The sequence below is a fragment of the Gymnodraco acuticeps genome, unplaced genomic scaffold (assembly GCF_902827175.1).
Source record: "Gymnodraco acuticeps unplaced genomic scaffold, fGymAcu1.1, whole genome shotgun sequence".
Lineage (NCBI taxonomy): Eukaryota > Metazoa > Chordata > Actinopteri > Perciformes > Bathydraconidae > Gymnodraco > Gymnodraco acuticeps.
In genome coordinates this window covers 106706-126616 of record NW_022990035.1, presented here as the reverse complement: position 1 = coordinate 126616, position 19911 = coordinate 106706, and the positions used below count along the sequence as shown (strand labels likewise).

General features: G+C 41.7%; 1 protein-coding gene across 1 annotated transcript; it reads left to right on the top strand.

Moving 5' to 3' along the window:
• Positions 1–935: 935 nt before the first annotated feature.
• Positions 936–18639, top strand: LOC117545353 (intermediate filament family orphan 1-like). Its single transcript, XM_034215089.1, is given in 11 exon segments — positions 936–2019; positions 2022–2061; positions 2192–2500; positions 11075–11135; positions 11609–11704; positions 11917–12057; positions 12125–12312; positions 12723–12840; positions 14134–14235; positions 14886–15016; positions 15665–18639. Coding segments are annotated over 11 exon segments (1830 nt in total). The 5' UTR covers positions 936–1517; the 3' UTR covers positions 15807–18639.
• The last annotated feature ends 1272 nt before the right edge of the window (positions 18640–19911 follow it).

Below are 19911 nucleotides of genomic sequence, written 5' to 3'. Positions count from 1 at the left end.
TATAAAGGTAGTGTAAAATTAAATTAAAATATATTTTGATATGTCAAATCAAAGATTTAAATTCCCAGGGTTTACAAACAAGTTAATTGCTTTCCTTTCATTGTCTGTAGTCGATTTTAGCCAAACTTAATTTAAAGAAGTAGCTGTTAAAACCAATTTGAATCCAGGATCTTACAGCTTTTTAGTTGGAGCTGTTGATACCGGCCCAGGCAAGTGCCATTGAGTTTATTTCAGAATATCCAATTAGTATTAGGGATAAATATAATCAGCTGGTCAGTGGCAACGATACAAAGAGGCGGAGGAGTGGAGGGTTACTGGGTAAAAAGGGAAACAGGGAGGAACACCTCCAATGTCTGACAACTGAAATAACTTATTGTCACAAAAGCCCAGAAAGTTAATGAGTCAGAATCATTTTCATATTTCTTTTGATAACCTTTTTCAAATGTATTGGCTGTTAAACGTAAAAAGGATACATTTCATTGTTGCAATATAGTGAATAAGAAATTCAGAATGCTAGCTTACTTAAGTTTACTACTTGTAATGCAAAGTGTTTTGTAGTCACTAAACATGTATTAAGAAGGATGGGTGATTTGTGTGAGAAGGTTAATTGGTTACCAATCAAGCTAAAATCCTGTAAACATTATTCATTTGTGCTACATAATGCTTCCTTGGTGGAAGGAGTTAGCTAATAGTTTATTCAGCTGCAACCACTGTTAAGTCTGGGAACGATAATGGATATTTGTCTTTAACATTTTTATTTTAAAACACTTTCCTTTATGTAACGTTACCATCCATTCACCATATCCAGGAAGTTTTAAATCCCCCTGGGCTGCTTTACCACAGGTGCACCTCTACTTTAGTCACTACGGTATCTGAGCCAGACTGCACACTGATCACTGCTCCTCTTCCACAGTCAGTCTGGTAAGTGAACGCATCATTCAGTCATTTGTGTTTATCGCTGAGCTCTGTTGCACCGCTGCTACACTCTCCTCGGACTCATTCACCTCATTATCTGGTGCCAAAGTGAATGCTTCCTCCTCGGTCTGGCAGGTGCGTACATTTTGGTTGTGGCTTCAATATATCTTCATTCTAGGGGCTTAGAATAAACAGTTTGTGATAGTGCGCGTCGCCACTGAGATAGAATTTAGTCCTGCGTAAAAGTAAACTCAGTCATCTTATTTTGCTGCAGCGACCAGCGGTGTGTCTGCGAGTTTAGAGGCTTCTATTTGTACTCTATATTAACATTTATACTTCACAGCTCATCGCGATAGGTTTACTATAATATCCTATTGGGGGGATTGTTATTTTTGCTGCGATTTTAGACCCGTAAAGAATCATTTTTAACCCCCGTCATCTGACTTTAGGCCACAGCTCCTCTGCGTAAAGGTGAGCATCTGGTGTGACCAGTAAGTGTTGCAAAAACAAGGCAGCTGGGCCTCATTCCGGTTCGGGACTATAATCAGTTTATAGACAAAACAATTTGAACTGTTGAAGATAGACTGCAGAAGTCTGGGTTCATGCCGGATTTCGAGCACTTCAGATTTTCCTATTCGAGCATGAATCTGGCCCTGGGGGAGAGCGGCTTCCTGGCCCCACAGCACCACCACCACCAGATGCCGGGCCAGAACGACTCAGCTATGATGGAGCCGGGCTACTTCCTGGGGGACCAGGGAGGCTTCGGGCCTGATGGGTTGTCCGGGCTGGACCTGGGCTCCTTGCCGCCGTCGGGCCTCACCTACCTGCACCTGAGCAACCCCTTGCACCGCGGACCCCCCGCGGCCACGGCGCTGCGCAACGACCTAGGCTCCAACATCAGCGTCCTGAAGACCCTGAACCTGCGCTTCCGCTGCTTCCTGGCCAAAGTGCACGAGCTGGAGCGCAGGAACAAGGTGCTGGAGAAGCAGCTGCAGCAGGCTCTGGAGGATAACGGTGGGGGGGATGGACACCAGAAGCCGCAGACTAAAGACATGGGGGTCCAGACTGGATTTATCGGGCCTATCCAAGCCAGACCGGGACTCATCTCGCTCCACAACGCCAACAACTCGGCCTACCTGCCCGGCGGCCTCCTCTCCCCCACCCTGAACCCCCCTCCTCTCTTTGACAACAAACACCTGCTGGGGAATAACCTGAACCCGAGCTCACTCTCCATGGATTCAAACTCCAACCTCACCACTTCCGGCTTCTCCATCAGCCCGGCCCTGAGCCCAATGGACCCTTCCAAAACCTTCACCAACATCAACGAGAAGTACACCTCTCACTCCGGGACGAACACCAACTTCATCACCGCGCCGCCCCCCCGCTTCCTCCCCGGGACGCTCTGGTCCTTCAACCACAGCCGCCGGTTTGGCTCCGGGAGGGAGTCCTGCGCCACGGGCCCCGGGGCCCCCTGGACGCAGCCGGACGGGGTTGGGGTCCAGATCGACACCATCACACCGGAGATCAGGGCCCTGAACAACGTGCTGGCCAAGGTGAAGAGGGAGAGAGACGAGTACAAGAGAAGGTATGGGTTGTTTTTAACCTTAAAGTGTGTCACTGTACACTTGTAACATGACTGGATTGTTTGACTCATAGAATATAATGCAGACATTTTAGCATTCAAGTGTCTGATTTCTGATGCAGTGTAAACTTTAAGTGACTTTGAGTTTCTTGGTATGGCTTATTTTTGTGGGTATACTTTATTGATCCCAAATTGGGAAATGTTTTTGTTGCAGCAGCATAAAAATGCAAACATTTCCCAAATTGGGATCAATAAAGTACATCTTATCTTACCTTAAATCAAGGCATTGCACATAAGTAGAAATTAAAAGAGTAGAAATAAACTATTCTAAAATGTGAACATCTCAAAATAGGAAAAAAACAGCATTCAAAAGTAGAAAATATACAAGTTGGCTGTAAAGATTATAACACACAAATATGAACACCTGACTAATAGCAAACACATTTGAATTAGTTTGCCTTGATATTCAGGGAAATAATAAGTTGTTATTCCAATAACAGTGTAATCTTATTGTCATGATCTAACTCAGAGAGATGCTATGGAAATATTGGTCATTTCACAAGGGAATTCAAAAAGCTGTATTAGTACATTTTCTTTTTTTGATATTATCATCTTCATCTTTTTTTATGCAGGGATACCTTATTTAAGATTTTCAGTTGCATCTCATCTTGGTTGGTCATCAGCTCTCAACAACATATGTATACTCTTATTTTACTCATGTTGTGTTTCAAGAACTTATTTGTCTTGCTTCATGTTGTATAGATGTTCAAAATGTAAAGTCTGTCAGTGGCATGTATTTTTTGAGAGCTGATTTCCCACCTTACTGCAAAGGTTTAGCTGCTGCTCCACCATTTATTTTGAGGTCTTTATCCACCAATGGCTCTGAAGAGCTGAAATATAATTGACTGATATGAATGTGTCACCCCACAAGGATTTTGCCAAACAGTTTATGCTGAGGTAGCAATCACTTCCTCTGCTTGTATTTAGTCATCGACTGCAGTGCAGCAAAATGCTGAGCAGGCCTGCTGTAAGGCAAGGTTTACAGGATTTGTACATTACATTTATTTCACAGATGATTTTGCCCAAAGCAACCTAATAAGTGCATCCTAGGCATCTCAAAGCAAGGGCATTTATTATTGCATGCATGTGACATTGGTTTGTTCTACTGTACAGTTCCTCACTTTTAATGTGCATCTTTGTACTTTGAGGTCTATAAGGAATAGTGGTATTATATATACAGTATTATTGAACCCATATACTTTGTTGCATCTGTTTTACTAGATATTACAAAGGTTTGACAGAAAGAACAAAAAAAACAAAGAACAAAATCTTTGTGTGTGCCAAGCATGATGTTATGAATTATTCATTAAGTATATCAATACAAGGCAACTGTTTTAATTTGAAGTGTTTAGGTCTATGACATATAAACCTATTGGTCTGAGAGGGGTTTTGCTCAGCATGCAGTTTCTGTTTTGTTCGCACTGACCTGTTTCCCACTTTAACACACTCTGCTGCTTTATGCTAAAAAGCACTGACCTCAGTGCTTTTGCTTCAGTCTGCTGAGGCAGGACGCCACTGCAGGACAAACCCTCAGTCACATCGATTTCAGAACGAGCAACAGCAACACTCTGGGTGTTGTGCTTTTAAAGGGATCTGGAGATAGAAAAGGTTCACAGTTCCTTCAATTTGGCAGCATTTCACAGAGTGATGCTTTTATAATCTTTACCATACAAAATGAGTTGTAAGCACAAAACAGATCATATAAATATTGCCTTTGAAACATTTACTTTTTTTTCCTAAACATTTGCACCTGCTGAAGAGCCGATAAGGGCTTGAAACAGAGGCTATGTTATTTTATTTGTTTATAAAGTTAGACATACTTTAAGGTTACATTGTATGAGTCATTAGGAACGCAGATGTGCACGTTGCTGTATTTTGTATTTCACATCATGAGGTCATCATAGAGTTGTGATTTTAGGACTTCCAGGTGTCCATTCCACGTGAACAGCTTATGTTAAATGATTCAAGTTGGTCTAATTCAAGTTGGATGATACAAAGATACCCCGCTTGACTCATCAGTAAAAAAAGATGATCCACTGTATTTTCAAATAATGTGTCTTTTGAAAAAAAACTGGAAATGCAAGATAAAAGTCAACTATAAGTCATTGACACAACCAATCAGAGAGGTTCATTTTGCTGCATGCTCAATTATCGATAAGTTTACCTCATATAGAAACCTAATTAAGAATCTTTCTACAGTTTTGATTTGTTGACTCTCGGATTCTGAAATAAAAGATAAACTTAAGATATTCTTAAAATATCCAGGAGCCTTTTGTGTTAATATGTAGGCTGGAGCAGGGGCGGCGCCAGGGGGGAGCTAGGGGGTGCTGAAGCACCCCCCAGGATTGCCAAAGCACCCCCTAAGCACCCCCAAGAAATATGGTTTTTTTTGGGTTTTTTTCGAAAATTATTATTATTTTTATTAAATTAAATCAGAAAAATTATTGATTACATCAATGCAAATGTGAAACAAATAAATGTTTGACCAAAAACATAAAGCCAACACAGGTGATATGATTAGGCCAATGGCCAGCACCCATTCGATTTTTGACCTACCTACCTATAGGCTAAATTACTTTGTGACACTTGAGTGACTTCCTGTTAGCTGGAGCCCCAAATGATTTGCTAACAGCAAAGTGACAAATGGATAGTTTTTTAGTCCTTAAACGTCCACGTGTGGACACTCAATCAAAACCACCTAAAAGCGAGAGGGATTCTGCACATAATAGGCCTCGTGAGTACAAGTAGCTTACTTCTGGGTCTGTTTCATTCAAGCTCTGCTCTGTGTGTGTGTGGCACGAGCCATTTTGTGTGCGTGCGCAAGCGAGCGAGAGAGAGCTCGCGCACCGGTGGGTATCTATCGGAGATCGTTGTGGTTAGCATCTGGTGCTAGCTAGCCAAGCTAACGGATATAAGGAGCTTTTTCAACAACAAGGTGGAGGGAGAACTCTCTCCTGTCAGACTGAGAGTCTCAGATAACCTCAGCTCAGGTGAAGTAAAGGACTCTCAGTGTTTAGTTAACTTTAGTCTAGTTATCTCAGTGGGTCTCAAACGGTTTGTTTTAAAAGGGGAGTGGTTTGTAAAATATCTATAAAGAAATAGAAAATCTGTTTACAGTTATGTTTCATATGTATGTTGAGAGATACTGTATATCCATAGATCTCTTCATTTTGGCTTTCAAAGTGCACCAGATTGATGCTTTTAACTTCAATATTTAAAAAAAAATCTTCCCCACTAGAGGAGGTGAGGACCCTCCTAGAGGAGGTGAGGTCCACTCCCCACTTGTAAAAATAGCACTTTACCCCACCCACACCTATATGCCGTGAGCTGATTATCGAGCGGGTACACTGTGTGTGCATGTGGGGAGTGTTGCAGTAGAAAATTCAACTGTAGCGCTGGTGCATTAATGGGAAACCCTTAATGTTTGAGCACCCTCTATGAAACGTCATGCTACCCCACAGCACCCCCTAGAGAAAATCTCTGGCGCCGCCACTGGGCCGTGTCATTTAGAACAACAGAAGACATGAGTCCATTATGACACCCCTACCTGGAACCTGGAGGGTTCATAGAGAGAACAAATAAATAAAACGAGGCCACGTTTTATTAATTTGTGCGCACGAGATGTAATTCGTGGCCTGAATTTAAATAAAACGAGGCCGAACTTTATTAATTTGTGCGCACGATACTACGAGAACCGTCATTTTTTCGTGAGCCAAATAGGAAGCGGAGCGCACCGGAGACAACCGTTTAATTGCAGACTGTTATGTTTATGTGGGGAAATGGCAGTGCATACATTATTTGAGATATATTTAAAACTCGGACTTCATTTTAGGAACATTTCGGCCAGAGGTGTAGAGCTATGTGTTTAAGCACCGGATTCGCAAAACAGGAGAGTCTGTGAACCAGTCTGCCTTGATCTATGAATTCATGTCCGTGGCTCTCAGAGTATCTGCTATCTGCGCGCAGAGAGCTGTGTCTTTTACGCAGCGCCTTCACTGTGTTTACCTTCATTAGAACAGCTGAATAGAGATCGAGGCTGCTCCGTTTTAAGGTCCTTACGCACAGAGCGGATTTTCGGCGTCGATAGATGTCGGGCCGTCGATGAGCGTCCTGTCGCCCTACTCAGATTGGTGTTTACTGCACCGTCGTGTCTTTTCGGCCGTGCAGACACCTTCCGCCGCCGATTCGACATGTTGAATCGGTAGGCTGTCGGCCACAGAAATCACTCTGATTGGCTGTTCAGCTAGCAAATCAGAGCATGAGAAGCTAAACGGAAGTGAGGGACCCAAACAAACTATTAAGAAGGCAAATCTGAGATTTCATTTAACTCCAGCTCTCGACACAGGTTCGGGAAAGCCCCATGAGCTTCTCGCTGTAGAGTGAAAATGGAACGCACACGCTATTTGTTGTTTGTTTATATCACGCAGTCTGTTCTTCTTCTCTCGGTGTATCACGCAGTCTGTCGTCCGGTTGTTGCCTCTTTTGAATGACGAATACACACTACCGACGCCTACTGGTAAGGAGAGTTATTGCCACTGACGCACGCGCAGTTCATAAGTGCAACTTGGCCGTCGGCTGAAGTCTTTGCGGTGTGTTCCAGTGCGACACATGGCCAAGACGCAGGAGATGCAGGAGACGTGAGGCGACGTAAGGCGACGTGAGCCGACGTTCCGTCGGGACGTGTTCTTTGGTGTTCTTTGGTGTCAGTTTGGTGTGTAAGGAGCTTTAGCCACACACACACACCTCGAACTGCCCGATTATTCCCCCTATTACTCGTTTTATGAAGGAGATGTCCGGTCACCAGGGTGCATGATGTGTAAATAATCCAATTTGTGTTCTGGGAAACTGAAAAGGATATTACATTGTTTTTGTTACTTTCGTTGCAGTTACATATGTCTTAAATGTAATTTAGGTTAACTTCCTGTTTTATTTAGATGCTTTTATTTTGAAGGCGAGTTTACGCTGTTGACAGGAAGTTGTTGTTGCTATGGGTGAAATGCTACATGATCTGTTTGTGCTCTGCTCAACTCAGCTCTGTGTGGATGTGTGTGTTCGGTGTATGTGTCTGTCCGACACCGACATTTGTTTTCAAATGACCATGAACAGTAATTTACACGCATCTGGCTAACTCCATATGTGTATTCCCAAGTGAAAGCAGTTTGTTTAATCTTAATCTCGATGTAGGCTAGTGCTAAATGCTGTCGGAGTGCACCAGAACGAACGCCACTATCATAATATCTTCGGAAAACAAATGCGCAACAAATTTATTTATTTAAATTGAGTCCATGAATTACATCTTGTGCGCACGAATTAATAAAATGTGGCCTCGTTTTATGTATTTGTTCTCTCTATGAACCCTCCAGGGCTCCGTACACCCCAGACAATTTGACAAGAAAACGAAATGGCCTTCTCTAAACTGCTAGGAATAAAATACTGACAGAGAAATCAGATAAAGAGCCTTTTATATTTCTGTAGATAAGTTGTCAAATGTAAACTCATTTGACCTAAAGCACTGGAACTTTCTCATAAGTATATCCCCTGGTTATTAATCATAGAATATAAACTATGATTTCTAAAAACATCAATTTGACAAAACTAATATCAGAACTGATTTACTTAAGAACACGACCTCCCTGCCCTTGATTGAAGTCAGAGCTGTGTTTCTAAGTACTTCTGAGAACCAGCAGCTTCCTCCGTATCACAACTTTATTATTATCAATCCATTAAAGGTGGGGTAGGTAAGTTTGAGAAACCGGCTCGAGATACACTTTTTGTTATATTCCATGGAATGCTCTTAACATCCCGATAGCAATGAATATCTTAAGTGCTTTGACAATAAATCCATAAAAAAATGTCATCTCTGGAAGCCGTAGTGCTGTAAAAAGCACGACCAATCATCTGAGCCGGCCCGGCTAAAATAACTGGATGGCCTACCTGCCTGTCAGCCTTCCATCTGTGCACAAACTTATCTCGTGCCCTCATTGGTCATGTGCGCGTTCGTGTGTGTTGGAGGAGGGGCTCTGTAAGGAAGTGGCAGATTTCTTCCGGCTGTGTATTTTCAAATTCTTGTGCACTCAAGCTGGTTTCTCCAAAATGACCGACCCCACCTTTAAGGTGAAAAAAAGAGTGTCTTAATTCTGCTCTGAGTGTTTTGCTGCCTGTGTGTCTGAAGGGAGGAACTGTCTGTCCTGATCGTCCTCACACTGCAGGCTCCCCTCTTCCTCTCCTTTCTTTCCTGCTCTTCTTCTTCCTCTTGTCTTTCTCCATCTCCTCTTCCTCTTCCCCTCTTCCTCTCAGCTGGGTGTTGTCCTGCTACCTGCAATGCAGCACTAGCCTGTGAACGCCAACAGTGATGTCACCCAGTCTGCCATCTCTCCTCTCCTCTCTGCTTTATCTCTTACCCTCTGCCTCCCTCTAAGTGTTCTCTCTCTGTCTCTCCCTCTCTTGCGGCCTTGTTCTGTTTTCTCCTGAATTGTTTGCTACTGTCCCTGTTGACTCCTCATCCATCTCCCTCACCCTTCTGCCTGCACGCACCTTGTGTCACCCCCCCCCCCCCCCTCTCCTCCTCTCTGTCCCATGTGAGCCTCTGCAGCGTCACCCCAGCACTGACATCATCATCACGCTATCATCCACATCCCCAAACCCCACGACCCTAAGGTTTTATTTTTGTCTTTGACTCAATTCAGTCCAATGAGGCTTGTTTATTCCAATACACTGCTACATGGCAAAAATAAATCCATATGTGATTCAAAACACCATGCATTCACCACCATGCATTAGCCTACAGGAGGTAGAGGTTGAATTTACGTCATCCTCTTCATGACACGCTATTTGCTGACATCACAGCTCAAGTGTGCAGTGCAGCAGCCCGGTCTCCTTATGACAGGGAACATCTCAGATAAAATGGGTAGTGAAAATAATGTAAATGTCTTTATTTTTTGGAAGGACTTTTTGCTAAATGTTAGCTCTTGCATCGTCTTACAGCATGAGTTTTAGGTGAGCCGGCTTCTGAGTGCCCAGTCTAACAGAATGACAGCCTGCAGACTCACTGCAGAGCCACGTGTTGGGACTGACAAACAGAGAGAGCAATACAAAATGTCAGCTCTCTCACTGTAACACAATCTGCGCATCACATCTGTGTCTGAGTCCCTCTCTGAATGAACCAGATTTGATGCTATCCTCCTCATATCCAACACAAGTCTCTCTCAGCATGCAGCCTCCCTGTGACTTGTAGTTGAACACAAACATTGGAAAACATCTCTGTTGACATGGAGACAATCTGATCTGAGGTCGTCCCCCAAAGACATGATGTCATCATTTCAGTGCTCCAGCTGAGCATTGTTATTGTGAAGGACAAAGAGGACTCAAACATGGGAAAGAAGCCAGAAGAGCAAAGATGATTTGTTAACAGCATATAAGAAAATGCACCAATTTATTTTACAGAGACACACATGCGATACTGACCTCTACATATGGATTGGATGCCAATCATAAGGTTGCAGGTTCACATTAAATGCCGTTTATTTGTGAATGTCATTATACATTTAGTATCTGTTTTGCGCTCAGTGACAGTCATCATGTCACATCTACTTTCTACTACTTTTTAGTGCCACAATAATATCTGGCAAATCTCTGAGGTGTAGAGATATTAAACATGGGACAAAGAAGGCTCTGGTGTTGGATCGGTATATTCAGAGACCTTGAGTTTTAGAAACGAGAGACAATTTTCTTTAACTGAGAAATATGATGATATGAATGTCATCAAAGTCTAACAGTTGTACTTTACTCAGGACAAAAGAGCACCCCCTCAGTCGACCAATGGCCCTTTGTTGTGCTACACTGCTAATGCGGTGTCTTTGTCTCCTGTGTTATGTTGTTTCGCTTTTATAAATGTACATTGTCCTGAGATCACATTTCATTAGAGGGACAATCAATCAGGAATAATAAGTCTTGCATTTCAGAACGCCCGTAGTCCTGCAGTGTAAGGTCGGGCTCGGCCTCGTCACTCTTTGTTATTTCTGTCTTCTCTCCTCAGGGTTACAGCTTGCTCTTCTTACTGTTCGTGCTCTACATGCACACCGCATGGTTTCCTTTATGTAACACCTGCTGAGTAATACTCTCGCTGGTCAGAGGCGCGTTCATGCTGTAGGTCAGTCAGGAGGTAACATGGAGTGTTTGCCTGAAAGCTGCAGAGAGGAAGACCAGGAAGCTTCACAGGCTAAATGTTACCCCACCTCAGCTGACCTGATGATAAGCCAGGAATATTCCACATTCAACTGTTATCTGCTGAGATTCAAATGATCTATTACAATCAAATCATTGTTGGATCTCCTATTGGTTTAGAGGTCAGCTGAAAAATAAAAAAGATACCAAGATAACAAACAGGAAAAAAGAGGGAAAAAGTACCAATAGTGTGTGGTCATCTTAGTCTTTTGCTTTGCTACAAAGATCAGATGCAAGATATGCAAAGTTCTCTCTGAATTATGCCATTGATATTTTGTGTATGTGTGTTTGTAGATGGGAAGAGGAGTACACAGCCAGGATGGACATGCAGGAGAAAGTGGCTGAACTGGAGGAGGTAAGGGGACTTGTGTTGAAAACCTTACTCTATATATTCCATTTTATAAATTAAATGATCAAAGCGGTCTGAGCTATAGCTGCACCTTCAGTTATCATCTTACTCTAATATCCAGGGTGTGTGTGTGTGTGTGTGTGTGTGTGTGTGTGTGTGTGTGTGTGTGTGTGTGTGTGTGGTGTGTGTGTGTGTGTGTGTGTGTGTGTGTGTGTGGTGTGTGTGTGTGTGTGTGTGTGTGTGTGTGTGTGTGTGTGTGTGTGTGTGTGTGTGTGTGTGTGTGTGTGTGTGTGTGTGTGTGTGTGTGTGGTGTGTGATGTGTGTGTGTGTGTGTGTGTGTGTGTGTGTGTGTGTGTGTGTGTGTGTGTGTGTGTGGATGTGTGTGTGTGTGTGTGTGTGTGTGTGTGTGTGTGTGTGTGTGTGTGTGTGTGTGTGGTGTGTGTGTGTGTGTGTGTGTGTGTGTGTGTGTGTGTTTGCAGGACCTGCAGGAGAGCGAGGTGTGTCAGGATGAGCTGGCGATGAGGGTGAAGCAGCTGAAGGCCGAACTGGTTCTCTTCAAAGGACTCGTCAGCAACGTAAGTCTGCTGCCAGCTGTGGTTAGCATCATTTTTCAAATGTTTAAAACTGACTATCGGATTCAGAAATGTAGAAGAATTTGGATTCCATAATCTATATATGTTTTCCCTTTTGATCAATTTATTTGTTATGCCTCCATCCAATGGCCTACTGTTTCAAGTTGTCAGAAATGAACACAAATGGAAGAAGTAATCCGTTCTCTCTCCATCAGAACCTGTCAGATCTGGACAGTAAGATCCAGGAGAAGGCCATGAAGGTGGACATGGACATCTGCCGCCGCATCGACATCACCGCCCGTCTGTGTGACGTCGCTCAGCAGAGGAACTGTGAGGACATGATCCAGATGTTCCAGGTATGTGAGGGCTGGTAAAAGGCCTGAAACAAGCCTTCCACCTTTAAACCAACACGCGTCCTTTCAGCAGGTGGCCACGCCCCCCTCCACTCTGAGTGGCCGGTCCAGGAAACCGAGCGGCCAGTCGGCGAAGGGCGGAGACGGAGACGAACTGAGCATGTCCGAGAGCGAGGGAGGCGGGGCTAAAGACGAGGAGTCCTGTAGCACGTCGGCCAATCAGATCAACGAGCAGATGCAGAGGATGCTGAATCAGCTGTAGGTTTGTTTGCTTATAATTCACACACATACTGATGTTCAACCATTTTGATTACATGCCTATTGTGTGTGTGTGTGTGTGTGTGTGTGTGTGTGTGTGTGTGTGTTGTGTGGTGTGTGTGTGTGTGTGTTTGTGTGTGTGTGTGTGTGTGTGTGTGGTGTGTGTGTGTGTGTGTGTGTGTGTGTGTGTGTGTGTGTGTGTGTGTGTGTGTGTGTGTTGTGTGTGTGTGTGGTGGTGTGTGTGTGTGGTGTGTGTGTGTGTCGTGTGTGTGTGTGTGTGTGTTGGGTGTGTGTGTGTGTGTGTGTGTGTGTGTGTGTGTGTGTGTGTGTGTGTGTGTGTGTGTGTGTTGTGTGTGTGTGTGTGTGTGTGTGTGTGTGTGTGTGTGTGTGTGTGTGTGTGCGTGTGTCAGGAGGGAGTGTGAGTTTGACGATGACTGTGACAGCCTGGCCTGGGAGGAAACAGAGGAAACCCTTCTGCTCTGGGAGGATTTCCCTGGATACCCACTGGGAGTGGAAACACAGGGAGAGGTGCGTGCACACTAATCCTGACAGGCACAAATAGAGTTCAGTTTGCCTTTATTATTCTGAAATAGCTCAAATATGATTTACATATTGGGCTTCTACAAAAAGAATGTAAAACAGGTAACGCAGTTTTCTGTTTTTACTGTGTTTAGTCACAGAAGCACTTAATTGTTTTACTTTCAAATCATATTGACCCTTATTGAAGCCAACATAAGTGTTATAAGTTAAACCTTTGTCATAAAGTAAATAGAGTACAAGAATAGATTATTCTAAATAGGGAATTCATTGTTACCCTCAAATATTTCATCTTGAATTGTTCAAAACCACAAATAGTAATATATAGACTTTTTGCACTACTTTTTATTTTGTATTTTTGTATTTTACTATATATGTTGCATTGTTGGAGGAGCTCAGGTCAGAAGAATGTCATTGCCATGTCTACACTGTAGCGTTGTGCATATGACAATAAAACCTTTGAATCTTTGAAGAGTGAAACATAGCAACATTAGAGGAAAGTAAACCCTTCAGCAGTTTGAATGTGTGACGCTCGGTGTTCCCTCTCCGTTCAGATGTTCCCTGTCCCTCTGTCCTGACCTGATGCACTGTGGTGTTTGAGTTCAGTCTGGTGACGCTCCAGTCTTTCCTTGTGAGCCGTTTTTAACCAGATAATCCAAAGAGGCTAAAGACCTAATCTGTTTAGTCAGGAGCTGAAAAGAAAAGAAAACAGATTATCTTAACTCACCTGTGATACACTCACACCGGTTGTGTCTTCTTGTCGCTGCTCAAACATCACTTTTTGACAGTATTATGGTATTTCAATTAATCTGTCAACTCTTCAATATTTGTGTTTCTTTTAGTTATGATCACTTATTTAAAATAAATTGGTTAAGACCAATTTGGATAGTCTGCCACCTACAGTTTATTAGACAGTTAGAAAACATACCTTCATATACTTGAACTTCTCAGTCGCTATATAATTAAGCATGGGTTGATTGAGTAGTTCAAGTATTTTGATGTCAATGTTTTCCTGAGTTGTCACATTTTGTGAAGCATCTAAAGACCAAGCAAATCGAATCAACTAATATACTGTTGGATTTTCATAAATACTCCAACATTTCAAAAAATGCTTCCCAAGTTTGTAAGAATGCACTCTTTTGTTATTTGGCTTTACTCAATAAACTCTACCTCAACATGGACTTTTTTTTCTTTTAACAGCCGTTATCTGCAAAACATTTGATAAATATTGAAATATAATGGCTGCTGCTAACTCCAGTCCTATTGTCTCCACTCTGCCTGCAGCTGCAGCAGCAGGAGGAGTCCATCGAGGAGGTGATCAAAGACACAGAGTGCATGTTCAGATCCAGAGAGAAGGAATACCAGGAGACCATCGACCAGATAGAGGCGAGTCTGTTTCCATGCATTCTGTGTGTTACGTTACATTGTGAGGATTCACCTCTCATACTGGGTCGAAAAGGCTGGCGTCCATAATGTTTTATTATTGGAACAGACGTATTCATGTTTTTATTAGAAGATTAGAGTTAACATTTTGTTTGGACTGTTGTTGGGTTTACCATTTAAATGTGTTTCTCTCTGTCATTTTGGCATGTTGATGTTGAAATCATTACCTGTCACCCACAATTGAGGAAGAATTTAAAATGTAATGTATTCTATCTGCAATCTGTGTCTGTGCAAGTATCCCAATTTTAAACCCATGATAGGATGTTTCCAGCTGATATGCACCTTGGAAGCCATAGTTACCATCCACACTTTTATCCTTGTCTTTTCCAATCAAAGAACCAGATATTTTCCAACTCATTTCTTAATCTTTTGCACTGATAATTCCACTGAAGAGTTTCAGGATGAATGTCATTGAAGTGCTCCAACTGCGAGTCACGTTACAATTCCTTATGGGAAAAATGACTGGCTTTCACTTCTAGAAACAGAGGAGCAAAAATAGCTTCTCCCATTTCACAACATAAAATAGTATCAATGCTGAGTGTCTAGTGTCAGTCATAGAAATGTAACTGTGGTTTGTTTCCCCTCCTGTTCAGCTGGAGCTGGCTACAGCTAAGAGCGACATGAACCTCCACCTGCACGAGTACATGGAGATGTGCTCCATGAAGAGAGGCCTGGACGTCCAGATGGAGACCTGCAGGAGACTCATCACACAGAGCGGAGACGGGTTTGTTTTATATAACTTCCTTATCAATAAACAACACTTTAGTTCATCATGCTTCTAGTTAATAAGAAAAGTAGCCTACTGAGCTTATTATCAATACATTGTATCAGGTCCATCCCACACAACCATCTCCGGGAACACCCAAGTAAACTTGCTGTTGTGTCACGTGGGCCGGATGTCGCCAATGACGTTATAGGAGCGAAAAATCCGGATCTGCTTGTTAGCACCCCCCCTTTTCTTTTTTTTAGAGGTGTGGGTACGGAGGAAAAGAGAGAGGGATTTGTTTTCTGACACTTTGTGAGACAAACACACCGGGGACACATTTTTATGTATAAAAGACATCAAAAAGTGCATTTTGCATGATAGGTCCCCTTTAACTAAATGTGTTAGCAAAAACACAGTACACAACATTACAGTTTTAGAAATAGGTAGGTTGTATTGTTTACCTTTGTTATGGGTGAAGGTCATGTTACCTATTTAAACTAATGAGCAGTCCATCATATCGAGATGATTGTAAAAGGCCAAATACATAACAAATGTAGTGTTTGAACTGAAAAAGCAAAGGTAAATTATTCTGTGTGGATTCAATGTGGGGGAAACATTTATGCTGCAGACAAAAACTAGAGTTCAGATACTCTTCTCCCTCTGCAGGAAGTCGCCCACGCTCACCCCCCTGACGGTGCACGACTCCGACAGCGAGGAGAAGAAGATACCCGCCCTCCCCGGCGAGTCTGAGACGAGCAAACCTTACCGCAACGCTGCCACCCCCCTCCTCACCTGGAGGAAACCCTGAAACACACACACACACACACACACACACACACACACACACACACACACACACACACACACACACACACACACACACACACATACTGCTGGTAAATAATCACTCCAAATCTCTTTTCTTCATTCAGTGCCGAGTTTAAATTGTGGTTGTTTTCACTCACCATGAAACTTCCACACACCTAAAGTGATTAGGTGTACATCTGCTGCTTTAAACCAGCAGATGTCAAATGTTCTCTTTGAAAGCATCCAGTCTGATGTTTGGTCATTTTCACTTGCCGCCAGCATGAGCAGGAAAATTAAAACAAAGAAAGAAAACCGAATGTGCTTGCAACACTTTTACCTTATGGTAAAATATAGAAAGATTTAAGCTTCATAAAAAAAGCGAAAAACAATTCTCTTGATGTCCCACTGCTGCCCTCCCATGGCTATCAGCTGTAACTGCACCTCAGTGAAGGTCAAACAGAACAAAATGGCACTTAGACATTTTTTTACTGGTTCTGTTTGTTGAACAAAAGGACCATTTTTATTTTTGCACAATGAGCTTAATATATCTGATTGTTTGCACAGTTTCTGTTCTCATTTACTTCAGCTGCAGGCGCACAGAGAGGCAGCGACGCACACGTTTTCACACTAATGCTCTTTGAACAGTTTTACTTATTATTTACCATCAAGAAATGCTTTTTCTTACTGTGTGATTTATTTCATTGTATGTCATTCTGTCATGTGCAAGTATAGCAGAGGTTTCAATCCATAAATGTGACCCAATTGCCACTTTTCTGGGATATTACTGAACGTTAAATTAGGATCTAAATTAGAAGATCCTGTTTGACAGATGTTGAACTATCAAAGCCTTACTTGCCTTAAACTGATTCCCCACATTTTAGAAGTATCACTCCTTCTCTGCACTAAAGTGAAAGTTATTCAGGAACACTGTCCAGAAAATGCATCATTAAGCAATTCATCTTTCTATTAATTAGTAATTATTTTAAAAGTGCATATTTGAGAACTCCACCTCAGATTTCTGAATGTGAAATAGAAATTCACGATGATAAAGTAGCTGCTTTGAAAGCTTTAAATAGAGTGTCGGCCATATATGAGGCTTTCCTCTGTTATGACAGAAGTTGATAGTTTTCTTATATTTGCCCGGTGAACATTTTGCATTGTATTTTATGTCTGCATCTGCCAGTGGGCCATCACGATTACAGTAGGCATATTAATATTAAATTCCTCAACAGAAGCTTGATAATTAGGTGGAAAAACCATCTGCCTATATTGGATATCGGCAACGTCCAATGTCAAGCAGTCCTAATTTCAAACAATGATTTATTTGAGGAGATTTTTAGATAATGTTTCTTTAGATCCGTCACAAAAATTCTTTAAGCCTAATCTAATAGTTTATCTTAGATGTTGAGAAGGCAACTTGTATAAAAGGACAGATATAGGATTGTAACTAATGTTTAATTTGATTTATTAATCCTGCAATTACTTTCTAGAGAATGTCAAATAGGAAGAGTAAAAAAGACTTGATAGCCAAAAGCTTATTATCTTCAGTTGACTACCACAGAAGACTCAAACAAGCACATATTCATACTTGAGTGTCTGGAACCGGTGACATGTGGGGCATTGTTGCTTAAAATAATTACAAACAATTCAAAATGCTTAGAAATTATTTTTCTGTCAATTGATTAAACAACTAATTGTTTCAGTTCTGACAGACCAACCTATAATTAATATGCTAATGGAATTAATGTGTAAAGAAAGCATTACTCTTGAAATCCTATGTGATATGTTATGATGTGATATGCTATTTAAAGTTCTTTGGCAACAACAGGCAAAAAGGCATTTACATTTTTTATTTTACAAAAGTTAAAACCTATTTTAAGAATGTACAGTTTGTAAAGGATACATAATACTGTAACTAATGTACATAACAGGGCTGTGTATAATGCTTGTAAGCTTCATGTTCTATAATGTAAATTAAGCAAAGCTCAATGCAAATAAACATTGTCTTTATACCTTGCATTTAGTATTTACATTGCTATTAATCTAAACTAATGTAGACATATTTCGGTATCATATCACTTCATCTGGCATGAGTACAATTTGAAAAGGGTTTCAGAGCGAATACACCTGCAACAATGATAAAAAGTGAATTTAAGCTGAGTTTCCCAGTTTCCTGTGAGTTTATGAGTGTAAATACGCAGAGGAAAGAAGCCATTTAGCAGGAGGTGTTTTGAGAAATAAGGAATATTTGTTTAATAGCTTGTGCCTGCTTTTCTGTCTTTGTTGATATGAGTGTTCCAACGTTCCTCCCTTCAAACACTGAAACACGTTTCATCCAATGAATGTCTGCTTAGTTAATAACCCGCCATGTTCACCTGGTAACCAGATAAAATAGATGGACTTCAATGTAAAATAATTCCTTTTATGTCAAGGGAAAGCAAAGCTAAGGCAAGTGAACACTTAAAGCGAAGCAAACATCACCCACCTCATGAAACTGTGTAAGTGCTGCTTTAAGTGAACTGTTCTATCTGAATGTAAATAACATCTGAAAACTGAAATAAATCAAATTATGTAAAAGATTTAAAGGCCTCATGAAACATACACGGCAGGATGCAATACATTGTAATGCATTTGAGCAAAGCACGATGAACACTGCTGTAATAACCAGACTATTAAAATACTGTATAATGTGCAGATTGGATCGCCTTCTCTCTTCACAACTCAAACAACATATTCTTTTTTAATCAGGTCTTTAATGTTTTCTTTCTGTCACGAGACTGAATGTTTGATCAATTTAATGAAATATTGCACAGAATAAAAAACATTGAAAGAGAGTGTTTGAATGATTAACTCAATGACTATAAAATGTACTATTTGTCCTGGATTGGTTACTTGATCCTTACATTGGATCTACATTTCCTTTACAGACTAAAATGTTTAATGTATAAAATACCTTGAGAATAACTCAGTGCTGTCTCATTACCTGTCTAACAATTAAAACATTTATTTTTATATCATGCTTATTTCTTTGAATTGCTTTGACATATTTATGTTATTTTAATAGCATAAAACATATTTTGTGTGACTTTTTATTGCATGAAAACCTTTTATTGCATACACTGAAATACTTTAAATATGTTTATGACATAATAGAACATTTCATTTTATGATTCTGATTAACTACATACAAAACTTCTTATGTCGTTTTTCATGATATTTACGACATTCTTTTTTTGACATACTATACCAGGGGTATTCAATTAAAATTCAACGAGGTCCAGTTCGAGAACATTTCCTCAAGCAAAGGTCTGGAACATCATAATGTATAGATATATTTGAAAATAAAAGCAAATCGACATACACTTGCACACACAGTGACATTTGACCAGGAGGTGAACTGAGACCTCTCCAAGTATCAGTCCACATTCCATATTAAGGTCTGTTCGGAGACTTCAACCAGCTCCCAGTCCAAGCCTGAACCACTGCCTGAACCACTGCCTGAACCACTGACTGAACCACTGCCTGAACCACTGCCTGAACCACTGACTGAACCACTGCCTGAACCACTGACTGAACCACTGCCTGAACCGCTGAACCACTGCCTGAACCACTGACTGAACCACTGCCTGAACCACTGACTGAACCACTGCCTGAACCACTGCCTGAACCACTGACTGAACCACTGACTGAACCACTGACTGAACCACTGACTGAACCACTGACTGAACTACTAACTGAACCACTGACTGAACCACTGACTGAACCACTGACTGAACCGCTGCCTGAACCGCTGACTGAACCGCTGACTGAACCGCTGAACCACTGACTGAACCACTGCCTGAACCACTGACTGAACCACTGACTGAACCACTGACTGAACCACTAACTGAACCACTGACTGAACCACTGACTGAACCACTGACTGAACCACTGCCTGAACCACTGACTGAACCACTGACTGAACCACTAACTGAACCACTGACTGAACCACTGACTGAACCACTGACTGAACCACTGACTGAACCACTAACTGAACCACTGACTGAACCACTGACTGAACCACTAACTGAACCACTGACTGAAACACTGAACCACTGACTGAACCA